The 21,370-nt window shown below is 36.7% G+C and overlaps 2 protein-coding genes across 18 annotated transcripts; one reads left to right on the forward strand and one right to left on the reverse strand.

Moving 5' to 3' along the window:
• Positions 1–7,661: 7,661 nt before the first annotated feature.
• Positions 7,662–10,687, forward strand: LOC113348002 (meiosis-specific protein ASY1-like). Of its 17 annotated transcripts, none has more exons than XR_003359393.1 (7): positions 7,662–8,034; positions 8,378–8,466; positions 8,554–8,622; positions 8,715–9,097; positions 9,216–9,337; positions 9,438–9,554; positions 9,701–10,687. XR_003359393.1 is itself a non-coding variant. In XM_026591691.1 (4 exons), the coding sequence occupies exons 2-4, from the start codon at positions 9,290–9,292 to the stop codon at positions 9,797–9,799; spliced, it is 264 nt and encodes an 87-aa protein (XP_026447476.1). In that variant the 5' UTR covers positions 8,635–9,097; positions 9,216–9,289; the 3' UTR covers positions 9,800–10,687. The 17 variants fall into 17 exon arrangements, 1 of the variants encoding a protein (XP_026447476.1); XR_003359391.1 differs by having other exon boundaries at positions 8,378–8,422; positions 8,518–8,622; XR_003359397.1 differs by having other exon boundaries at positions 8,378–8,422.
• Positions 10,688–12,660: 1,973 nt separating this feature from the next.
• On the reverse strand, positions 12,661–15,720 carry LOC113348003. The gene has a single exon (XM_026591692.1). The coding sequence runs from the start codon at positions 15,533–15,535 to the stop codon at positions 13,166–13,168; it is 2,370 nt and encodes a 789-aa protein (XP_026447477.1). The 5' UTR covers positions 15,536–15,720; the 3' UTR covers positions 12,661–13,165.
• Positions 15,721–21,370: the final 5,650 nt, after the last annotated feature.

The raw sequence follows: 21,370 nt of genomic DNA on the forward strand, positions 1-21,370 counted from the left end.
ATATTCCATAATTTGTTATTGGAATTCAATAATTTAAAAGCTCAGAAAACGAACAACTTATCAGTATGTTGGCACGTCTTGTAGACCTCGCAGGCAAGTACTCGTGCCAGTATAGTGGGTTTCACGGATATTTTTGTTATTGGGAAAGCCAATATGGATTGGGGAAAGCTGACTTTTTGGTCAAATATGACTGACTTAGGATTAACTTGCGTGCAAACATAAAATCTTCTAATAAACAGATAAACCTTTCATCAAATAACCAATGAACAAAAACTACTCTTTTCCACGAATACTTAACGACTTGATCTCCAAAATCACTGATTATGATTAATTAAGATGGAATTGGTTTTTTTCTTTTTTTTGCCTTCAATGTCGTCCGGTCCTTGTATCATTTACCAAGTAACAAAAATCTTATGAGCTTAATCGTCTAACAATAGGAGTCCTTGGTAATATATAGACTTAAATGGATACTGTAAGAATTTGTTTTCTTCTAGTTCATCGATATGTCCATCATTTAAGATAATTATTTTCGAACTTAGTCGTTTCTTTTTTTCTTTTCTAGTAAACTAAAAGGGATACCTCGAAAAATAGCTTCTTTCAAACTATAGGGAGTTAGTCACGTTTCTCAGGCTAAACATTCGTTTTATATCGATCAGATTAAGATTAGGAGGAATATTTTTGCTTCATTAATTAAATTAGAAGAATAATGTTACGAATTGCGAAACTTGAAGACATGGTAAAGTGAAATCTTTTTCGATTGTCGTTTCCACCTTTGAGTTCTAATTATCAGATCAACTTATGGATTTGATTGGAGGAAGAATCAGACTGTCCAAAAGGTTCCAAGGCTGAATCATATCATTTCAGCTTTTCTAGTCGTTTGCTAGAAAGTTCTGTGTGTGATAAAGTTTTAACCTATTGATATAAGTGTTCTCGAATAAAAATGAATAACTAATCTAATGAAAAATCTAAAAGGAAAACAAAAAGTTAATGAAAAAGTAATAATTAGTTGTATCGAGATAAAGAGATGAGTAATAATTAGTTGGATTTAGATAAAGAAATTATTCAGATGAAGCTGGTAGTGGAAGAAACGTAGAGGAGATAGCGGATGTCAAAATGGTTATGGTTGTCTATTCAGCCCCTATTGACTCTAAGTCAAATGTTGATGACTAAAAGTCAGCTTTCCCCCTATCGTATTAGCTTTTCTAATAACAAAAATCTTCACGGAGTTACCGACTATAGAAACATTAAAGTGGGTTTCACGGAGTTACCTACTATAGAAACATTAAACCACAAACCCAAAACCTTTATCCCATCACAGTTTGAATCTTAAAGATCAGTACCCAAAAAAGAGAAATAAAAGTGTTCCAAACACCAATGCTTATATCCTATCAGAAGATTGTTAAGAAGCTTAAAGTTTATCAATAAATGATATTGGATGATCTTATTCCTCTCCAAGAAGAGGTATTTATCAAGGTTATACAAGATGTGAATAGAGAAGGAGTTAATTAAAACACGTCTTCTTACAATAACGTGTTGTCGGAAGAAAAGAAGAAAAAAAGTCATACGAGTACTATTTCAACTACAAATATGACAATGGCTAACTACTTACACTATTCATTCTTGATATTCAACAATCTCCCACAAAGTGGTGCATATATATCACAGATGCCCAACTTGACAAGTGAATCGTTAAATATATTATGTGATACGGCCTTAATCAGAATCTCTGCTAGCTGTTATGTTGTTCGGACATATGGTACTTCAATAATGTTTTCTTCGAGTTTCTCATAAATGAAGTTCCTATCAATTTCTACGTGCTTCGTTCGATCATGTTGCACAGGATTTTCTGCAATTCTGATTGCTGGCTGGTTATCACAAAACAACTTCATAGGTTTTTCAGTGGGGAAACCGAGCTCCTCCATAAGCTTATTTAACCATACACATTCACAAATGCCTTTCACCATTGATTTATATTCTGCTTTAGCACTGGACAAGGAAACAACCTGTTGTTTCTTAGACTTCCAGGTAGCAAAATTTCCTCAAATAAAGGTAACATACCCAAATGTCGATCTTCTCCTATCACCTTTACCTCCCCAGTCTTAGTCAGTGTAACCTGATACATCAAGATGCCCATGTTTTGAAAACATCAAACCTCTGCTTGGTGCGGACTTCAAATATCTTAGTATCCTGATGACTGCATCCATGTGTTGCTGACTTGGACTATCCGTAAATCTGCTTACAACACTTACAACATAGGAAATATCTGGCCTTGTATAAGAAATATAAATCAAGCAACCACTAACCTCTGGTATTGTCCTTTGTCTGATGGTATTTGATCAGAACATTCTTCAAGGCCATGATTCTGTTCTATAAGAGACCCAATTGGCTCACAACCAAGCATACCAGTTTCTTTCAACAAATCAATCACATATTTTCGCTGACACAAGAAAATTCTCCTTCTGGATCGATTAACTTCAATACCCACAAGAAGTACTTAAGTCCACCCAAATCCTTCATATCGAACTCAGAATACAAACAACTCTTCAGATTACTCATCTCTTCATGATCATTTCCCGTTACCACCATATCATCTACATAGATAATAAGTGTGGTTACCTTGTCATCTACCCTTTTTAGGAACAAAGTATGATCAGCATTACTCTTTCATTGCCAGACGAAATCTACCAAACCAAGCTCTTGGAGACTGCTTCAACCCATATAAGGCCTTGTTTAGATTACAAACCACGTTTGCATCGTTCGGAGCAGTGTAACCTGGAAGTAGTGACATGTAGACCTCTTTTTGTAAATCATCATGTAAAAAATCAATTTTTTACATCATATTGTTGTAAAGGCCAGCCTAAATTCGCTGCCAAAGATAACAATACTCGAATAGTATTGATTTTTGCAACAGGAGCAAATGTCTCTTGATAATCAATACCATAAGTCTGGGTAAATTCTTTAGCCACAAGTCTTGCTTTGTACCTATCAATGGAGCCATCCGGATTATGTTTGATAGCATACACCCATCTGCAACCAACTGTTTTCTTCCCCTCAGGTAATGAACATATATCCCACGTACCATTTTCCTTATGTGCCACCATATCCTCTGTCATAGCGCCATCCCATTTTGGATTAGATAAAGCCTCTTGTACATTTTTGGGAATCGTAACATTTTCCATCTGACTGACAAATGCCTTGCTATCTTCTGACAATCTATGAGTTGACATGTAGCTTGAAATAGGTTATTTCACCTTCCTAATTGCTTCTGGTGAAAAACGATCTGGCGGAACTCCACGATTACTTCTTTGAGGCAATTGATACTTATCAGTTTCAAGTAACTCACAAGTATTGTCGGTATTAATCGAAGGAATTAGGTTTACCTCAGGATTTTTAGCAAGAGGATAAATGGTTATTGTAGGTACTGCTGGTGAAGAAAGGATGGGGTCTTCAATCCCATGAGTTTCTACCTCTTGAACTGTTTCTGTGGGTGTCATAGTGATCGCACCAATATCAGTAGAACCAGGAGTTTTACTTGAAATTTCTTTACTGAGTGGAAGATTTATCTCACTATTAGTTGGAAATAAATTAATCCAATTCAACTCTTCAATTTGACTCTCTCCCTGAGGATGAGGGCTGGATTCATATGTTGAATAAAACTTCTCGTGCTCGGAGAAGGTAACATCCATGCTAACATAAAATTTGCGAGTAGAAGGATGATAACACTTGTAATCCTTTTGGTACGGATAATAACCAACAAAAACAATCGTTAGAGCACATGGGTCCAGCTTGTTGTGCAAATGTTTTTGTATGTGAACATAAACAGTACATCCAAACACTCGCGGAGGGGGTTTAAGATGAGAAAGAATTGTCACAAACGAAGCCAATTTATCCATGGGTGTTTGAAATTTCAAAAAACTAGTCGGTACACGATTAAGTAGATACACTGCAATAGTGATAGCTTATTCCCAGAAATGTGGCCTCATGTTTGCTCCAATCAAACAAGCTCTAGTAATCTCAAGTAATTGTCTTTTCTTCCTCTTTGCAACACCATTTTGTTGTAGCATAGAAGGACAGGTAGTCTCATGAATTAAACCATGTTCCTAGAAATAACCTTGTAAAACTTCATTAACATATTTACCACCATGAAAAGAACTAAGGACCTTTAGAGTGGTGGAAAATTGTGTTTGAATCATTACCTGAAAACATTTGAAAATATCAGCTACATCACTTTTATTTTTCATCAAATAAAGCCAATTCGTACGAGTGCAATCATCGACAAACAGAACAAACCAACGAAATCTTGAATTACTCGTAATCGGGCAAGTCCCCCAAACATCAGAATGAACCAAAGCAAAAGAAACTAATTTTTTTTTAAAGTTATCAGGGTAAGTAGTACGGTAACTCTTTGCTAAGACGCAAGTTTCACAACTAAAATCAGAAGGTTTGTGAAAAGGCGAGGGTACCCAAATATACCTCAAGCTAAAACTTTTCCTACCTATAAGTCCTTTCTCCGAAATTGATTGTCTATGGACTAAGTCGAGATAATACAAATAATCGTTTCACACTTCGTGTAATCGTCTATGGATACGAGATCCAGACAATACAACAGCGAAGTATGTTTACTTGATACAAAGGTTCGGACTTAACCAAACACAATAGGATTACTTATCAAGTAAATAGGAAATAACGTTTGTGTTATTTACTTTAATTATAATAAAACATTTATAATGCGGAAAATAAAAGTAAATGACACAGCAAGATTTTGTTGACGAGGAAAACTGCAAATACAGAAAAACCCCGGGACCTAGTCCATAATTGAATACTCTCAGGATTAAGCCGATAACCAAAATTACACTAACTTCGTATAGTTGAGACCAAGTAACTAACCCTATAGTTCACCTAGTTTCGTTTGTATTCCCACGCCTCCAACTTATAAATAAGTCACGTACTTGGATCAATCCCTTTGGTTCGTATTCCAAACAGTAAAGGAACAATAAATTTGTTTGGTATCAATTTTATTCAATCAAGTGATATGAGTCGGACAAATGCTCTTCCATTTATCTCAACATAAACTCCTTCGTCAGGTCTAGATCTATCTTATGTTCAATCACCCAAAGGTAACCGATTAAGATTAATCAATAACACCTTTAATCCGAAGAACTGTGTTGATGCCGATCTACTTAATTAATCAATCCAATCTACCACAAGGATAAACCAATTATTAATTGGATCCTATTTTACCGAAACAGGTATTGTGCACACCAAAGATTGTAAAACCCAAGTCAGATCTTCAATATCTTCTTTATCTTCAAATCTTCTTAAATATTCAATAAAAACATGCACACAATCACTTGAATCTCTTGTGATCAATCACGCACAGAACAGATATGTTAACAATGGATTATCACAAGATCGTCTTTAGAACTAACAACAGTCTAAAGATCCCTGTCGAAACTCTGAACTAGTTTGAGTGAATCTTATATCAGAAGAGAAGATTCTCAAGAATAAACAAACTAGGTGCAATCATATTTAAACCACCGTTAGTCAATCAAATCAATCGAAAACAAAGACAAACCGCAATTATCTAGTTTCCCACCAACGGGTCGCGCTAGAGCTTCTCAATCCCAAAGAAGACTTTAAACCGAGCGGCCGTAAGAGATTTCACCTAATTAGATTACTCTCCTCTCCGATAGGCGGCTACACCAGTAACAACAACAAAAGAGTAAATCTGTTTTTACGAAGGACTAGTTTGCTAGAAAGGCAAACTTCGTGTATTTATAGACAATGAAGTTTGGACACCAAGGAATTTCCAAAACCGAAAATATTCTCAAGATATTCATTAAATCACAAATTCGGTTTCCATAATTCCTGGAAATGCTATGTCCAAAAATAACGATCGAAATCTCTCGGAAAATCTAATTAGTAAATGCACATTACTAATTCTGTAATTTCCTTACAAAATGAAATTAATAACCTTAGTTAAAAGATTCTTAACTTACTTATGTTTCGATCATGGGATTCTATTCCCTTAGCCATTAAGGAATATCTTTGAACAATTATAGAAATAAACAGTCACAGCACGTGTTCAAAGTTTGTCGACATCTTTACCTTGTAAGTTCTCTTTCATACTTACAACCTTGAAACCGATTTGTCACACTTCCAAACAAGATTATAATTGGTTCATCTGAATTTCAAGAACTATGTGATTGATCAAACCAACATTCAATCACAATCATGGGTTTAACAGTTCTACCAAAACAAGTTTCGGTTCTACCTCCATGTGAGTACTACGCATAGTCACACTAGCTTCCCAAAGATTCGGTTGACTAGGTACTAGGATCGGTTCCCCACATATATATGGTATCTAACTTATATGTGTTTCACATGTTCATAGGATCGGTTCCCCTTTCTGTTATAAACCTTGTTGCACCCCATACAAGGATCGGTTCCCCTTGATGTACTGCACCCCTTACAAGGATCGGTTCCCTTTCCCTTACTAGGATCGGTTCCCTTTCCCCAAGGTCAGACATAATCCGATTATACCACAGGTGATTACTTAAGATTGGTTTTACTAATAAAAGTTATACCAATACATAAGTCAGGACTTTATGAATAGTTCTACCAAGAGCACAACAAGTTGTGAGCGGTTATACTCTATCACACATATTGGTTGTTCATAAGATATGCAATGAATAACAAAACCAATAACTCCTGGCAATTTCGTTTTCGGTTCACAAACAAGTTTATGAACTTACTTCCTTAGAACACATGTAAACATTGTTCCCTAGGATGAAATCCTCACCTTATACCGATACATAATCACAATAACATTCAAATGATTATGGCGATGTCTTATCTACAAAGTTTAATGGTTAAGAAATAAACCTCGTATTGTATTCCTTAATACTATGTCTATATAGAGTTCATATACGCTTCGTAGTTATGTTTTCAAAATGCACGACTTGAAAGATAGGTTAGGGAATGAAACAGTTCAAGTTAAATATCACTAACCTCAAGTGGAAGGATGATTGTTGTCGTTGTAGCTCCTTGCTTCTTCACATCTTCAAGACTTCACAATACTTGTAATGTATTTTATCCTAATACTTTCAAGCTAACGTATACGAAGTTTAACTCTAGTACATAATCAATCGACTCTTAACACGAGTTTTGATTCACTAAAATATGACAACCAAACTTGACATACCAACGCTTGGTGGGTTCAACCGAGCAATGCTCTAACAGTTTTCAGGTTAAAAATAAAGTTGGAAATAAGTGTTGCAAATACCAAAAGAAACATGACCCAACCGGTAATGCTACAAGAGAATTTGATCTTCATATGCACGAGAAGACCCCTAGGCTGACAAAGACTGTCCTTCACACACATCATCTATGTAATACAACCCTCCTTTTTTAGTACCACGCCCAATTATCTTCCCGTTACTAAGATCCTGAAGAAAACAAAAGGTCGAATAGTGCAGTCACTTGCGATACTGTCACTACAAAAACATGTCCTATTAGTGAGGGTTTTTTTAGGGGCGTCACAAATAGTGACTATTTGTGACGGTGTCTTGACCAACCGTAGGAAATACTAGGATTAGTAAAATGAGCAGTTTTTTATGGTCGGTTTCATGACCGACAGAGTAAATGATTTCAGTTTTTATTCTTTTTTCTCATCCTTCTCTGCTGAAAGCCTAAAACAGATCTAATTTTTTTCTCGGCCATTTTTTCTCCACCATTTTTTCTCCGTTGAAGAACTGATATCTAGGTTTTCTCTCACGTCTTCTCTCTGTTACCATCTCGCCTCTTCTCTCCATCTAATCCATCTCATTTCCATTTTCATCTCGTCCATCTCTTCTCTGTTGAGGGAGAGAGTTATAAGAAAAAGGTGATATTTTTACAGATTAGATTAAGGTTTGAATGAGAATCGATGATGGAGATAAAGATCTTGAGTCTGATTTAGATAAATGGAATAGAATTAGGGATCGTTTATGGTCATGGTGTCGATCCGTCTGTTGATTCAAACTCAACAGAAATGTAAGTTGAATTTAGGGTTTCTTTAATTAGCTTTTATTTTGTGTGAAATTGATTTATAGACTGATCAATTAGTGATGGGTTTGCTTTTAATTGAAGTTTGGATGATGTATAGGGTTTAATTTCAGTTTGGAATTAGGGTTCATCCCGAATTAGGTTTTTGGTTATAAACTTAGACCAGTATTCTTGAGTTTGAATGATAGTGGTGGTTAGAAGAAAAGATTAAGAATAACTAAGCTAATAAAGATAAAAAGGGTGAGACAATAGTGGTGGTTAGAAGAAAAGATTAAGAATAACTGAGCTAGTGGGAGTTTAGGTTTAATTTGGTGAAGGGGTTGAATTACAGGGGACTATTGGTGGAGTCAATGAGGAGCTGAAGACGATATGGTGGGTATGTGGTGAAGCTGTAATTATAGCTAGGGATTCCTGCATTCGGTACCACTAAGCCTTCTTTTCAGATTTACATATTTATTATTCTTTTTACAGGTGTGTGATAAATTTAGTTACTGTAAATTTTAACAGAGATGAAGATTCCAAAACTCATGCCTATAGATGCTGAATCCAGAAGGATTATTGATGGGATGGAAAGCGGTATACCGATCTCACTTAAAGATTTATACGAATATCTTAATTGGAATTATGATTTCCTAAAGGTTGATTGTTGTCTTCTTCTGGTTTTTCAGGTGTTTATGATGCATTACAGAAGAAATACCTAAGAACACTTCTGTTCTGCATATCTGAAGCTATTGAAGGACCTATAATAGAAGAATATGTGTGGATATTAAATCTCACTTTTCTTTCATTTGCTAGATTTAGTCATTGATGATGAGCTGGGGTTGGATCTGATTTTTAGTACTCTTAGTCTTAAAGTAGCCTTAAATTCTGGTAGGAAATTGATAAGAAGTTTATACTAATACATGAATGGATTGTATTGTGCAGTTTCATTTGGTTATTCGAATTCCAACAGCGAAGATGTTATGATGAACATAAGTCATACCGGAAACAAGAAACAAGGAGCAACGTTCAGATCTTATGGAAATGCAGACATTACACCAAATAAAATGAGGTATAATAGTAAGCTTTTGTGTTTGTTAGGTTGTTTTTGTTTTTTGCACTATATGGTTTTAAATCCAGTGGACTACTTTGCTGACTGTGTTTTAACACCATTTACTTGGTTTTGGCAGGAGTTCTGCCTCCATTCTTCATAGGTTTCTCAGAAGAAGAAGTTAACCATCCATGGTTGAAAACCTCTCTCAAAATGGAAATCGGAAATGTTAACAGCAAACATATCGTCCTGGCTCTCAAGGTAACTTCGTAGCATTGAACTATGAATGAGTGAAACCTGTGGTTTAGATTCTTTTGATCCATCAAGTTTAATTTGAGTTATCAATTTCGGAACTGTGCAGGTCAAAAGTATCCTGGTACCATGTCAAGATGAAAACAATGACATCGAAGATGATGAAGCGATCAGCTTGGGGGTTGATTCAGTGCCAACAACTGAGCTTCCAAATCCAGATAGCGAGGTATACTTACACCGTAACTTATTTGTCATATTACAGCTTCTACTGTCGTTCGAATTGTTGGGAAAACATGGGTGAAACTCGAGAATATAATTTGATAAACTCTGAAATGTCCTAAAATAATTGAGAGATTTGTGTGTTTCTTTTAGTGTATCAATTTCAATCTGGTGGTTGTGATGGTGGAGTCTCAGATGAATGACGAGTTTTGGGTTCTCAACAATACGATTCAACTGAGTTTGTGGCTCTGAGATCTGAATTTGAGTGATGGATGAAACTGCAGCTGTGGATGTTGATGATTGATAGGGTGGTGTTGATATCAGTTTGCAGTTGCAGATAGAGTATCAAGGTGGAATGGCAGGTGCAGCTGGAGCTCAAACGAGTCAGAGAACTGAATTTCTACAGAAGAAGGGCTCAGATGGCACCTCAGAGGAGGATTGGTCTGTGGTTATGTTGCAGAATGTGCTGAGAATGGTGGTATTGAACTCATGGAGGTGAAACTGAAGCGTTGGTGGTGATGTGTGTTGGCTCAGGAATGAATCTAGATGACTGAGATGGAGAGTGGGAGACGAAGTGCTGAATGGCTTGCGATTGTGTTGCCGTGGAAAACAACAAGATGAGGTGCAGCTGGGTTGCAAGGATTGAGTAAGGATTGCAGTCAAGAGTTAAATGTGTTTGTGGTTAATTAGCTGGCATTGCAAGTCTGGAGTGCAGGACAAGTGTTGAATTCTACAAGCTTAGGGTTGGCAGACTAATGGAAGTTTGTGTGACTGCAGAATGAACTTGAGTGGAAGCTTGTATGTTCTTAAAGCTGCATCTGAGCTGAAGCTAGAATTGAATTGCAGCAGTTGGTGTTTAACTGATGCTGGTGGTGACTTGGTAAGAAGGCATGATGGAGTTGCAGGTGCAGTTGTGCAAAAGTTGGTTTGAGAAGAAGAAGGTAATGGTGCTGTTACAGCTGAGAGCTGATGTGGAATGTGTCTTTGCAGTTGAATAGTAACCCTTATTAGATAAAACTCTGCAGATAACATGTGTGCGTGCGTCCTTGGATTTGTATTGATGAACTTTTGTCTGTTCTTCTTTTTCATTAGATTTCAATGACATGATGCAAGTTTTGATAAGTATAAGTTTTTGGTTCAGTGTGAATGATGCAATTTTTGAAAAAAAATTTAATTTTTGTGTGAATGCTCAAGGTTTCTGAGAATCTAAAATCCGGCGCCGGAGAAAAGTAACCGTTGACTGACGTAGAATTCTTTTTGACGGCGGCAAGAAAACTATTTATGACGGCTTGACAAGGCGTCACAAATAGAATCACTGCTCGTGATGGTTGACCAAACGTCACAAATGATCTCAAACCGTCACAAAACACATTTGTGACCCCAGTAGTGACGCCGATTGTCGACCGTCACAAATGGATTGTGACGTTCTTTTTTGCTATTTTGTGAGGGTTTTCTGTTATTTGTGACGGTTTAGAAACCGTCACTAAAGGCCCTCTGTTTTGTAGTGTGACAAAAGATTGTTAGAAAGAGAAGGAATCAACAGAGTATGTTATAAAGTCAAGGAAGAATTCAGATCAACCCTCCCAGCTCCAGTAACCGGATATGGAACTCCATTGACATTATAGACCGTTGAGCAGTCAGGAGCAAATGCATCTTTCACGATAGATGCTTCAAATGTCATGTGATTAGTATTATCGGAGTCAAGTACCTAACCATGATCTTTTTCAGAATTCGTACCAAGTAAAGCAACATCCACATTGCTTGATTTTGGAAAAAAATGTTCAAATTAATTAAAGAAATGAGAGTCAAAAACTGCACAAGAAATATTCGGTCTTGTCTGCGTCATTGAAGTATTCATAGTTACATTTTTTTGAATTCTATGGGTTACCCACCAATCCGGATACCCAATTTTCTTAGAACACCTTTCCACAATAAATGCAATTTCTACCGGCAGACATAGTCAAAACGGCAGTTAGATCTGATTGATACTATAAGCTAATAATAGTATAAATATGGGTAAAAATGTGTAGAAAAAAATTCTACCAGGGTAAAAAAGGTAATTAACAGTTCAAATCAAGTTCTCTCTGTTACACGAAGAAATTACGTTTGACAAATCCGGCAAATAGATAAACTTAACGGAGTGTTTTTCTTATGGACTCATTAACTAGGATCAAAACACAAGGTAATAAGGCTTACGAATTTAGTAGCTAAGACTAATTAATTAGCTAAGAACAACTGCTTAACAGATTTTTTTGAGCCTTAAACAGCCAAACTTCTTTAAAAGAATAACTTTCTTTTTTTTTATGATCGGTCAAAGAGGATATATTAAAATGCACACAAGCCGTATACGGGCGATTACAACTGACAAAGAGCGAAAATCTCACAAAAGAAACAACAAGACAAAAGAAAAGCTAAAGCAAAGAGATTTCTAAGAATACAAAGAGTATCAACAAAAGAAGACACAAATTGTGAAACCTAAAAGTCAAAAGCCACTTGCAAACCACAAAGAAGACCACAATCTATTGTCAATTAGCAACATCAACATTTTCTATAATTAAATCATCGTGATTTTTTGGGAGATCTTTAAAAGAACAACTTTCTTTTAATTTCAACAAATTTCTGTTCGTGGCAGTTTCACCATCTGAATGTGCACCACCATTCGTATTCTGCATTAAACAGCCAAAGGCTGAACCTAGAATTGAGCAATTGCCGCCTAAGCAGAAGTTTAGCTGGTGGTGCTCAAACGAATTGATTGCTTCCACCTCTTGATAGGAATCTTTTCAACCTTAATTGGAATAAGCAGAAGATAAAGCCCAGGGCTAACTTTTATGCTGTAATTCATACTTATTGTTTATAGAATATAGTTATGGCCCTTATGGGCCTAATGGTCTTCTGGGTCATGTGAAATGGAAATTCCCCTCGAGTTTATCGGATTCGGAATTCACTAATTCAGTAATTTCCAAGCTCGAAAAATGAATAAGTTATTAGCTCATTTTGCTAACAGCGAGTATTAGCATAGGATTTTCTGAATACTGGTATTAGCACTGATGAACCAAGGCATTTCAGTTGAAGTGTCAGGAGGCTACTTGTTGTGATGGATACTGGTTCATGCATCTGAAAAACATGGACAAACTTCCATTACATTAATTCAAGGCTTCTAACCATTCTCCTCTCAAGATTACATTTGACATTTTTCACAACAAATACAATCATCTTGTGTTTCATCTCAAACAAAATTACAAACAGGTATAAAAAGAGGAGAAAGAAGCTCAAGGGATTCCAACAAGGCAAGTGCAAAAAATCACCCATAGTCCCTCTCATTTTCCCTACAAAGAGAAGGTACACCCCATTGAACAAAAAAGAAAAATCTAATCTAATTGAGATTTGACAGTTAAAAAGATCTTCAGTGGGAAAAGCAATTTTAACCTTGAAACACTATAATATGTTACAGTTTACAAAGTGCAACAACTGAAACAACTCGAGCAGGGGTGTTGTCGTACTTTTTCTTGATTCACGCCTATGCCAAATAATATTTGTTCAACCTGCATTCCCTGTGTTCCGATCAAGAAGAGCATTGACCTCCCAAAAATAAAGAAGCCGACACCAACACTTAGCCTTCTAAAGTGTATGTGTTGGGACCTCAAGCATGTTCTCTTCAAGGAGAAAATTTGGTCCTGTACAATCTGTACCAGAAGAACTATCACATTGAAGGATCCTAAGTTTCCCTTCCTTTGTTCCGTAAACAAGACCTCCTCCAACCAAAGGATGAAAGCATGCTACATTAACTTCATCTTCTGCACTTGGAAGTAGTCTCACAAGCTTCATATCTGATACTCTATATACCTCTAAAATTGTATAGATAGGCATTGTTGTCTCTGCATCAATGACAAGGCTTCTAAGGAGTGAGCCATGCCTTCTACCATAGGCCAGCAACATGTGATCTGATGTTGGAGAGAACTGAATGGAAGTCAAACAATGAGCGGCTCTTATTGCGCATGATGCAAGCACCTGACCGAAGGTTGCTTCCTCGAGGGAATATATCCGAAGCTCGTACATAACTTGATGAGCTGAAATTGGGTGTCTTGTAGGGGACGTTGAGGCACCAGATTCATGGTTCACGTGCGATTGCAATCCAGATTCCATGTGGGGAAGCCTACAAGCGACACATGCTGCTAAAAACCTCCCACAAGGTGAAAAGTGGGCACCCATTTCACTACAAAGAACAACATGTGGTATAATTAAGCGACATTTTCCTGCATCAAGTACTGCACAAGGATCTTTGATATCATGTGCCCAAATTTTAAGCTTCACAGTGCAAGGTAACTCGGCAGCAGCAACAGCAGCAGCCAGTGATGTCGCAAGTGCAGTCTCAGTCCTAGCAACCGCTGGTTGAGGACCAATTTCGTTGCTTCTGATATTAATGAAAGGGGCACCTTCTCCAGACCCAGATAATGCCCCAGCACGAGAACCCAATGAACGATTGTGTAGACTCGATCGTCCACCTATTCGAGGATGATTGACATCAGTTAATACTGATGGGTCCACATTACGAGTAGCCAAATTAGGTGCCAAGTTGTAAGACGCAATAGAACGAGGAAATCCAGCCGAGTTTTCATGGAGCGCACCGTTTAAAGAGAGCATAGGATGTAACCCAGCTTGGCTTTGGCCCATTAACCACCCTTGCAGGAAAGGTAACTCCCAAAACCTGGAGTCCCCAAAAGGAAAAAACTGATGCATCTGCGCAACTTCACCACTCTGTGAAAGCATCTGTAGCGCGGCTAGGTTTGAAAGATAGATGCCAGGTGTGACTTCCAAGTTTTCCCTAGATTGCCCAGTGGAAGTTCGGGCTACGTTTCTACCATGTGACAAATCTAAGACGGGAGAGTTATTTTGATGAGCATTACCTATAGGCTGCCCTTCAGTGGTCTCCAATTCCATAGCGTCAGAATCAGGGACTGCAGATTCCATCTCACTTAAAAAATTATTGCTTGACGAGTCTTCCGGTGCATTATACGAGCTTGAAGGTATCATCGGAGATTCATCCATGGGAGCCACCAAATAGTCATCCACAGTCCCTGTATTCACATCTATTTGAGGCTGCAAAGAAGCAGAAGAGTCGAACATTTGCTGCAAATTAATAAAACCAAAAGATCCATTCCCATACTGTGAAGATGTTCTTCCATCCTCCAGAGATGTTGCCAGTGACATTGGAGAATCTGAAGAGTCCAAATCACTGACCTCGGCAGTTAAAAGTAATGGAGCAGCATTCGGGTGAAAATGCACAGCCCGAAGCGACCGCCTTGTCTTCAATACAATAACTGGTTGACATCCCTCCCCTCTCTTATCATAGCGCCATATGTGCAGCTTGTGACCTGAAGCTACAGCCAGAAGCTCTCCATCGGCATGGAAAGCAATAGAAGCAATCGGACGCGAAAAATTACGCGACCCTAAACACTCTGCAGTACTTGCATCCCACAACCGTACCTCATGATCCAAGCTTCCACTTGCAAGTACCTTTGGATTCACTGGATGAAACCTCACCACCCACGGCGTTCTTCGATGACCACTCAACACCTTCAAACAATTCCCAGACTGACAATCAATTATCTTGACTGTATGATCCCCATGGGTAGATGCAAGCGTTTTTCCATCAGGACTAAAAGCTGCTGCAATAGTCGACCTTGGAGGAGGTACCAAAGGACAATATTTTGCAGATATATGTTTCAATGATTCTGCCTCCGCCCATGAAGCTAAACCATGTTTGGCATCTATGAATTCACAATTTAACCCAAATTCATCATAATTTCTAGTATCTCCTACCCACAGCCTTTTCGATGAATGTTTCGATCGAGGGTTAATCTCCCTTTGTGCTAATAATTGAAAAACATTCTTACCTCGATGAATCTGTGCGGCAATTTCAGCGGGTTTTGAAGAAGTTGAAGCATCGTCTGTTGAAGATCTCATCTTTTTCCTTTCAAAAAATGCCATAATTTTCCAGCCTTCTTAATCCAAATTAAAAATCACCCTTTTTCATTGATACACAGATAGAGAAACAGAGATATAAAATCAGCAAATTATCAAATCAAATCAGAATGAATTTCCGAAATTTTTATGTAACCCTAATGCCCTAATTTTTACAAACTCTGTGGCTCTCTCTCTCTCTCTTCTTTCTCTTTTTCAAACACATGAATCAATAACAACCCTAGTGACCCAAAACTTATATTGTGGGCCTAAATTTGGGCACTATGAGTCTATGACTTAAAGTTATTTTTCTCGGTGTCCCCGAAGTGAGCAAATTAACCCAAATCCGGGGATTTCATCGGGCCAAATCCGTATTCCGGAGGGTTTCTTATATGGGCTTCATTAATTCCAAATATTATTTGATCCAGGAAAAGGAAACTTAAGCTAAGGTCAAAAAAAAAAAAAATCGTCAGTAACAAATTATTTTTGGGTTACTTTTTTTTTGTTTTATCGAAAAAAAAGTCTCCCTCATAATATGGAAATTAAAGACCATAAATTCCATAAGGGGAGTTTCGGTACACTGTTATATTTTCATTCAAGGTTTGACTGTTTAGGTAATTTAGAATTTCCCACAAGTTATCTCCTTTCCAATTATGCTTAATAGCATATTTGTTACAGAAAACAAAGATTTTGGCTTCCCAAATTACATTGATTCTTAAAACAGCATTGAAAGCTAGAGCTTTAAAGTTTATGTCTTATGATGTTATATTGCCTTTTGTTGTACTGTTTTTGTATTTTTGCTCCTTTGCAGCCGCGTACTTTCCTATTAGCAGCAATAGAGTAGGTTTTGAGTCGCTCCTGAAAATGATAGAAAATCTGCTCCATTCCGTTGCCCACCGAAAAGTCGCGTCTGCTCCAGCACTCTCTAGTTGTTCTCTAGTTGTACAGTCTGCATAAAGTCCTCTAGCTTCCCTGATGAGCCCTGTAGAGTCACCAAGTGTTAGTCCAATGCCAGATTTTTCTCTTGAATTCATCATAGTTAGGACTATGTTAATTTTTATTTCCATAATCCATGTTCGTCCATGTGGTCGATTAGTAGTAACCTTGAGAGTTTCATCGATCATTTAGAGGGTTATAGTAAAGAAGTTGCATAATATCATAATCAGACCTATGAACTATCCCGTAACTATTTATGAATATAATAATCATGTTTGCTATTTTTTCACTATTTTGAGTTTCTTTTTTAAATGTTGTGTTGCATATGGCCTTCCAGATTTGCCATATAATAACACTACATGAAACTTGTCGGTCTGTGCCATATCCACCTCTGTTGGAGTTCTGTAAACAGTTATATAACCAATCATGAAAATTGTTAGTCCCATTTTTTATGAATCGCATATCAAAATTGAAATGCATCCACACTTGTCTAGCAATAGTACAATCTAGAAACAGATGGGTTACGGTTTCTTGCTCTTTATTGCACAAATTACATTTTGTGGTTACTTCTGGAAAAATGGCTACCACTCGCACACTATTTGGCAGTATGGAATGGGCTGCCTTCCAGATAAATATTTGCCAATTATTTTTGGGTTACAGTGATCCCCATAATTATATGAAATTGAGAAAAATGTTGGCATAACTCGTTATGCATTCTAATTTTTCAGGGGTATAATTGGCAAGCCAATTAGAATATAACACGTCTAAAAATCTGCGCCTTAGAATTTAACAAATTTTATCTTGTTGGAAAGCTTTTAAAGAGATCTACACAAGGAGTACAAACAACAATATCAAATTTTTGTTTTCACGAAAAAATCGGAGGTGATCATCATTTTAGGTAAAAATTTCGAAAACTGACTTCATATTCGTTATGCAGCCTCCAAAAAAGATACATAACACAATATGCATACACCACAAAAGATGTATAACACGTTATGCAACTATATTTTTGTTCATGCATCTATTATTTTGGTTATGCGACCACTAAAATGTTGTATATGTTTGATTCCAACAAAAAAAAAACAGAAGCATAACGAATTATGCTACCATTTTCTCGCATGCATAACAAGTTATATAGCCATTGTTTTGGTAGATTTTGGTGCGCACAGAAAAAAAATTGGTGCAGTATGCAGCCATATTTACGGAAGCATATCAGATTATGCATCCATTTTCTCGATGCATAAAAGATTATGCAACAATTTTCAATTTCACATCTAATAAAGAAGATGTTTGATAATGCGTTATGCATCCATTTTCTCGACTGCATAATAGGTTACGCAGACATTTTATGGACTGCATGACAGGTTATGCAGTCATAACATCATCATCTTCTTCTTCTTAGTTCTTCTTCTCTATGAACTCCCCTTGGCCATAACAACATCCATCTTCCCAAATTCATGGTACCACATATACATCCATATACCCACTAGGACCATTAATTACCTTTCTCCAAATTCTCATTGATTTCGTTATCATTTTGACAACCAGAAGTCCCAAATTTGTATCATTCATTCTAAAATCATTACTACAACAACACCAAACTCGGTATGTTCGTTATCCCATCTCAAATGAGCTTCATTATTATTCCTTATGTTTTCTAAATCTCAAACCAACTCTTCTTCATGTTCTACTTGATTGAAACAAATTTAAACCCTATATCCATCTCTGAACACATCTCAGATCCATCTTTTCAATCATAATACCTAATTCAAACAAAACTCATTCATACAACTCTCGGAAATAACAACAGCAAGATCCCGATTCATCTCAGAACATCACCTCAAACCCTAGCTTTCTATTTCATTCATCTACTGTTTCCAATCTGCCTGTGATTATACTGTCTAACAATATTCTTCATCGGAAGTCAGAGTTGTGAGGAAGAAGAAAGCGAGTTGAAGAAAAAGTTCAGCGCGTGAAGAAGAAAAAGAAAAAAAACGAAGAACTCTAATTTTATAAACTATGGGTTTGGGAGAAATTTTGTCACAGAAATTTTCTAGGAAAATAAACCCTAAAGTAAGAAATAAACTATAATCGGGAAAAATAAATCATAATAACAATTATAATAGGAAATAGTGAACTTATGAGTAGGATGTCATATATCAGGGCCCCCCTTTTTGAAAATAAATTGAACCCGAGTTCAGCTTAGAGAGACAAATACGCTTGCGGGGATCATAGGGACGGAAATGACGACGAAGACTAACATCGTCACCGCCAGGGTCATAAGGTCGAAAACTTCGGCCAAGATCATTATTTATCTTATGCTTCACATTAACAACTTCTGGAGGCAAGCACTAGTATCTTCAGAGATGTTATCACTAGGTAAACCATGTTTGGCATTTATAGATTCGCAAGTTTAACCCAATTCGATCATTATTTTTAATATTTCCTCTCCACGACCTTTTCGAAGAATGTTTCGATCGAGGGAAATCTTCCTTTGTGATAACAGTGGAATACATATTTACCTCGATGAATCTGTGTAGGAATTTCAGCAGGTTTTGGAGAAGTTGAAGCATCATTTGCTGAAGATCTCATAATCTTTTTCATTTCACAAAATGCCATAATTTTCCAACCTTCTTAATCCAAATTAAAAAAAAATCACTCATTTCTATGGATACACAGACAAAGAAAAACAAATATTTGAAAAATCAGATCAGAAATAATTTACGTAATTTTTCTTTAACCCTGATGCCATAGTTTTTAAACCCTATGGCCCTAGTGACCCAAAGCTTATATTTTGGGCAGAAATTTTAACCATACGTCAGGGGTACCCCACAAATTTAAGGAGCAGCTTATCCAAATAGTTTATTTAATGCTAACTTACCTTTGATTAGTTAGTTGTAAATTAGATTAGTTAGTTTATAAAAAAAAACAAGTTAATATTAAAGTTAACATGACGAGTAATTTTGATTCTTTTTGTTTTTAAGTGTTAGGTATAGAATGGCTAGCGAGAAAAGGAGATTTATGGGGAATGACATATTTTAATTATACTCTGAATCAGGTTAAATGTCACTTTTTTTGGTTTGATTCGCAAGGGAAATGAAAAAACATACTTATAATCGGCATAAATGAATGATGAAGACAATGTTTACTTTATTTATTGTATTCATATTTTATCTACACAGACATACGATCTCTCTACATTACCAGGAGACAGTCAACATGGTCAAAACAATACTGATATTTGGTTGCACAGTCAGCATAGAATAAATCTTCACCCGCTATCATCCAATTCTATCTTTACGTTAAGTAGAAATTTTGGTCATTTTTTCTAGCATGCCGATGTGAGCAACAGACAGTTTTTTTTTTTGTGAAATAACTTGTCGTTGGCTCATAGGCCTATGTAAAGGAACCAACCCCAAACAAGTTCTTAAACTAATTTTCAAAATTCCAATCATTTTATTTACATCATGGGATGATGTAATGCTTGTCAAAGTGTTTGTTCTAGCCTTTCTTAAGCTACCTAATGAACGATATCCAATGTTTTTGGAAAAGAATCAAAGAATTCTTGGTCGAGTTAGATGGCAATCCTGATCGCTTTCTTTGGAAAGAATTGGTTGATAGATTCAACTACAAATATTCAGCTGACGATTAATGAGTATGTTAGAGTTCTTAGATATGTTAACCAATATCATCATGGAGTTAGACATGCGGAGAAGGTTAGTATATCGACATATCAATATGTTCTAGCTTATTGCGTTACCAGTTTTCATATTAACTTAATTGTTCTAATTAATATTACTAATTGAAATAAAAATGGAAACAATGGTGGAGCTGTCATGGTTGAGGGTATCTGAATCATGTGCAATAAATCAAAGCGTAAATTATATGACTGGCGATGGTATTACTGGTGCTACAGCTGCAACTTATGGCAGAGTGAGGATGTTGTGCCAGAGTAGTGCAACAAAGGGGAATGACGCTCCACTATGGTGCAACAAGAATTGTCGCATGTGCAATGGCCTTCACCTTGTCATCCCCACTCAGTTGGCTGACTCTCCTGACTTAGCTTATCTGACTAATTCGACTCAGTTGACCGGACTATACTCACTGATTCATCTAAATTTGACCTTTTGACTTGTTGAACTGACTTTGACTAGGTTTGATTGAATTGACCTAGAACTTGACTTTGGTCTCTCTTTTGACTGTTAGTTGACCATCTATGGACCGTTACCGTTAGTTGACCGCTGACTTGGGTAATTTTTCAGGTAACCTGAGATGGTTCTCAGTGACCTCTCTGACCAATTTCTTAATTCTACGATGGTTAATTTGGATACAGAACTTTTCGTAGAGATTTAATAATGAAGGAGATGGTGGAATGTTGGAAAGAACATTGAGAATAACCTGATATGAGTTTTATGTGAACTACTTCATATGATGATTGTATTAATGGGTGCAATGAACATAATAGATGAGTTGATGTCAAGAGGGACAACATTAGTGTTTGATAACATCAATTGTGTCAATGCAGGAACTTGTAGGTCGAGAATCTTAAAGTTGGTGTGGTTTAACACATGTATCTTTCTTGTAATCATTAAGTTTCTTTTTATGTGCGAGCATGATGTGTCTTTATTATCTATCGTTAGAGCACTGCTCGGTCGAACTCGCAAGCGTTGCTATCTCAAGCTTGTTTGTCAATGTTAGTGATCAAAACTATAAGTCTTGATTTCTAGTCTACTTATAGATGTCTCGGACTAGGATAGATTGTGTGTTGAGCATTAGAATTCACGGTGTTCATCATTGAAGACGAAGAACTACTAAGGAGAGATTGTGGAACTTCATCAACAAAAAGGTATATGGAGACTGAAAATCATCTATCACTTAGAAAGTCTATTTCTACTCTATCTCCTATATTGAGACATAAGTCATGTT

This window comes from Papaver somniferum, chromosome 2 (assembly GCF_003573695.1).
Source record: "Papaver somniferum cultivar HN1 chromosome 2, ASM357369v1, whole genome shotgun sequence".
Classification (NCBI taxonomy): domain Eukaryota; kingdom Viridiplantae; phylum Streptophyta; class Magnoliopsida; order Ranunculales; family Papaveraceae; genus Papaver; species Papaver somniferum.

What these genes read in the sequence shown, in the direction of transcription:
- LOC113348003 (XM_026591692.1), bottom strand. Translation starts at nt 15,535, where the DNA reads ATGGCATTTTTTGAAAGGAAAAAGATGAGATCTTCAACAGACGATGCT.
- LOC113348002 (XM_026591691.1), top strand. Translation starts at nt 9,290, where the DNA reads ATGGAAATCGGAAATGTTAACAGCAAACATATCGTCCTGGCTCTCAAG. An exon ending in ATATCGTCCTGGCTCTCAAG is followed by an intron (nt 9,338 to 9,437) that starts GTAACTTCGTAG and finishes GGAACTGTGCAG; the next exon opens with GTCAAAAGTATCCTGGTACC. An exon ending in TTCCAAATCCAGATAGCGAG is followed by an intron (nt 9,555 to 9,700) that starts GTATACTTACAC and finishes TGTTTCTTTTAG; the next exon opens with TGTATCAATTTCAATCTGGT.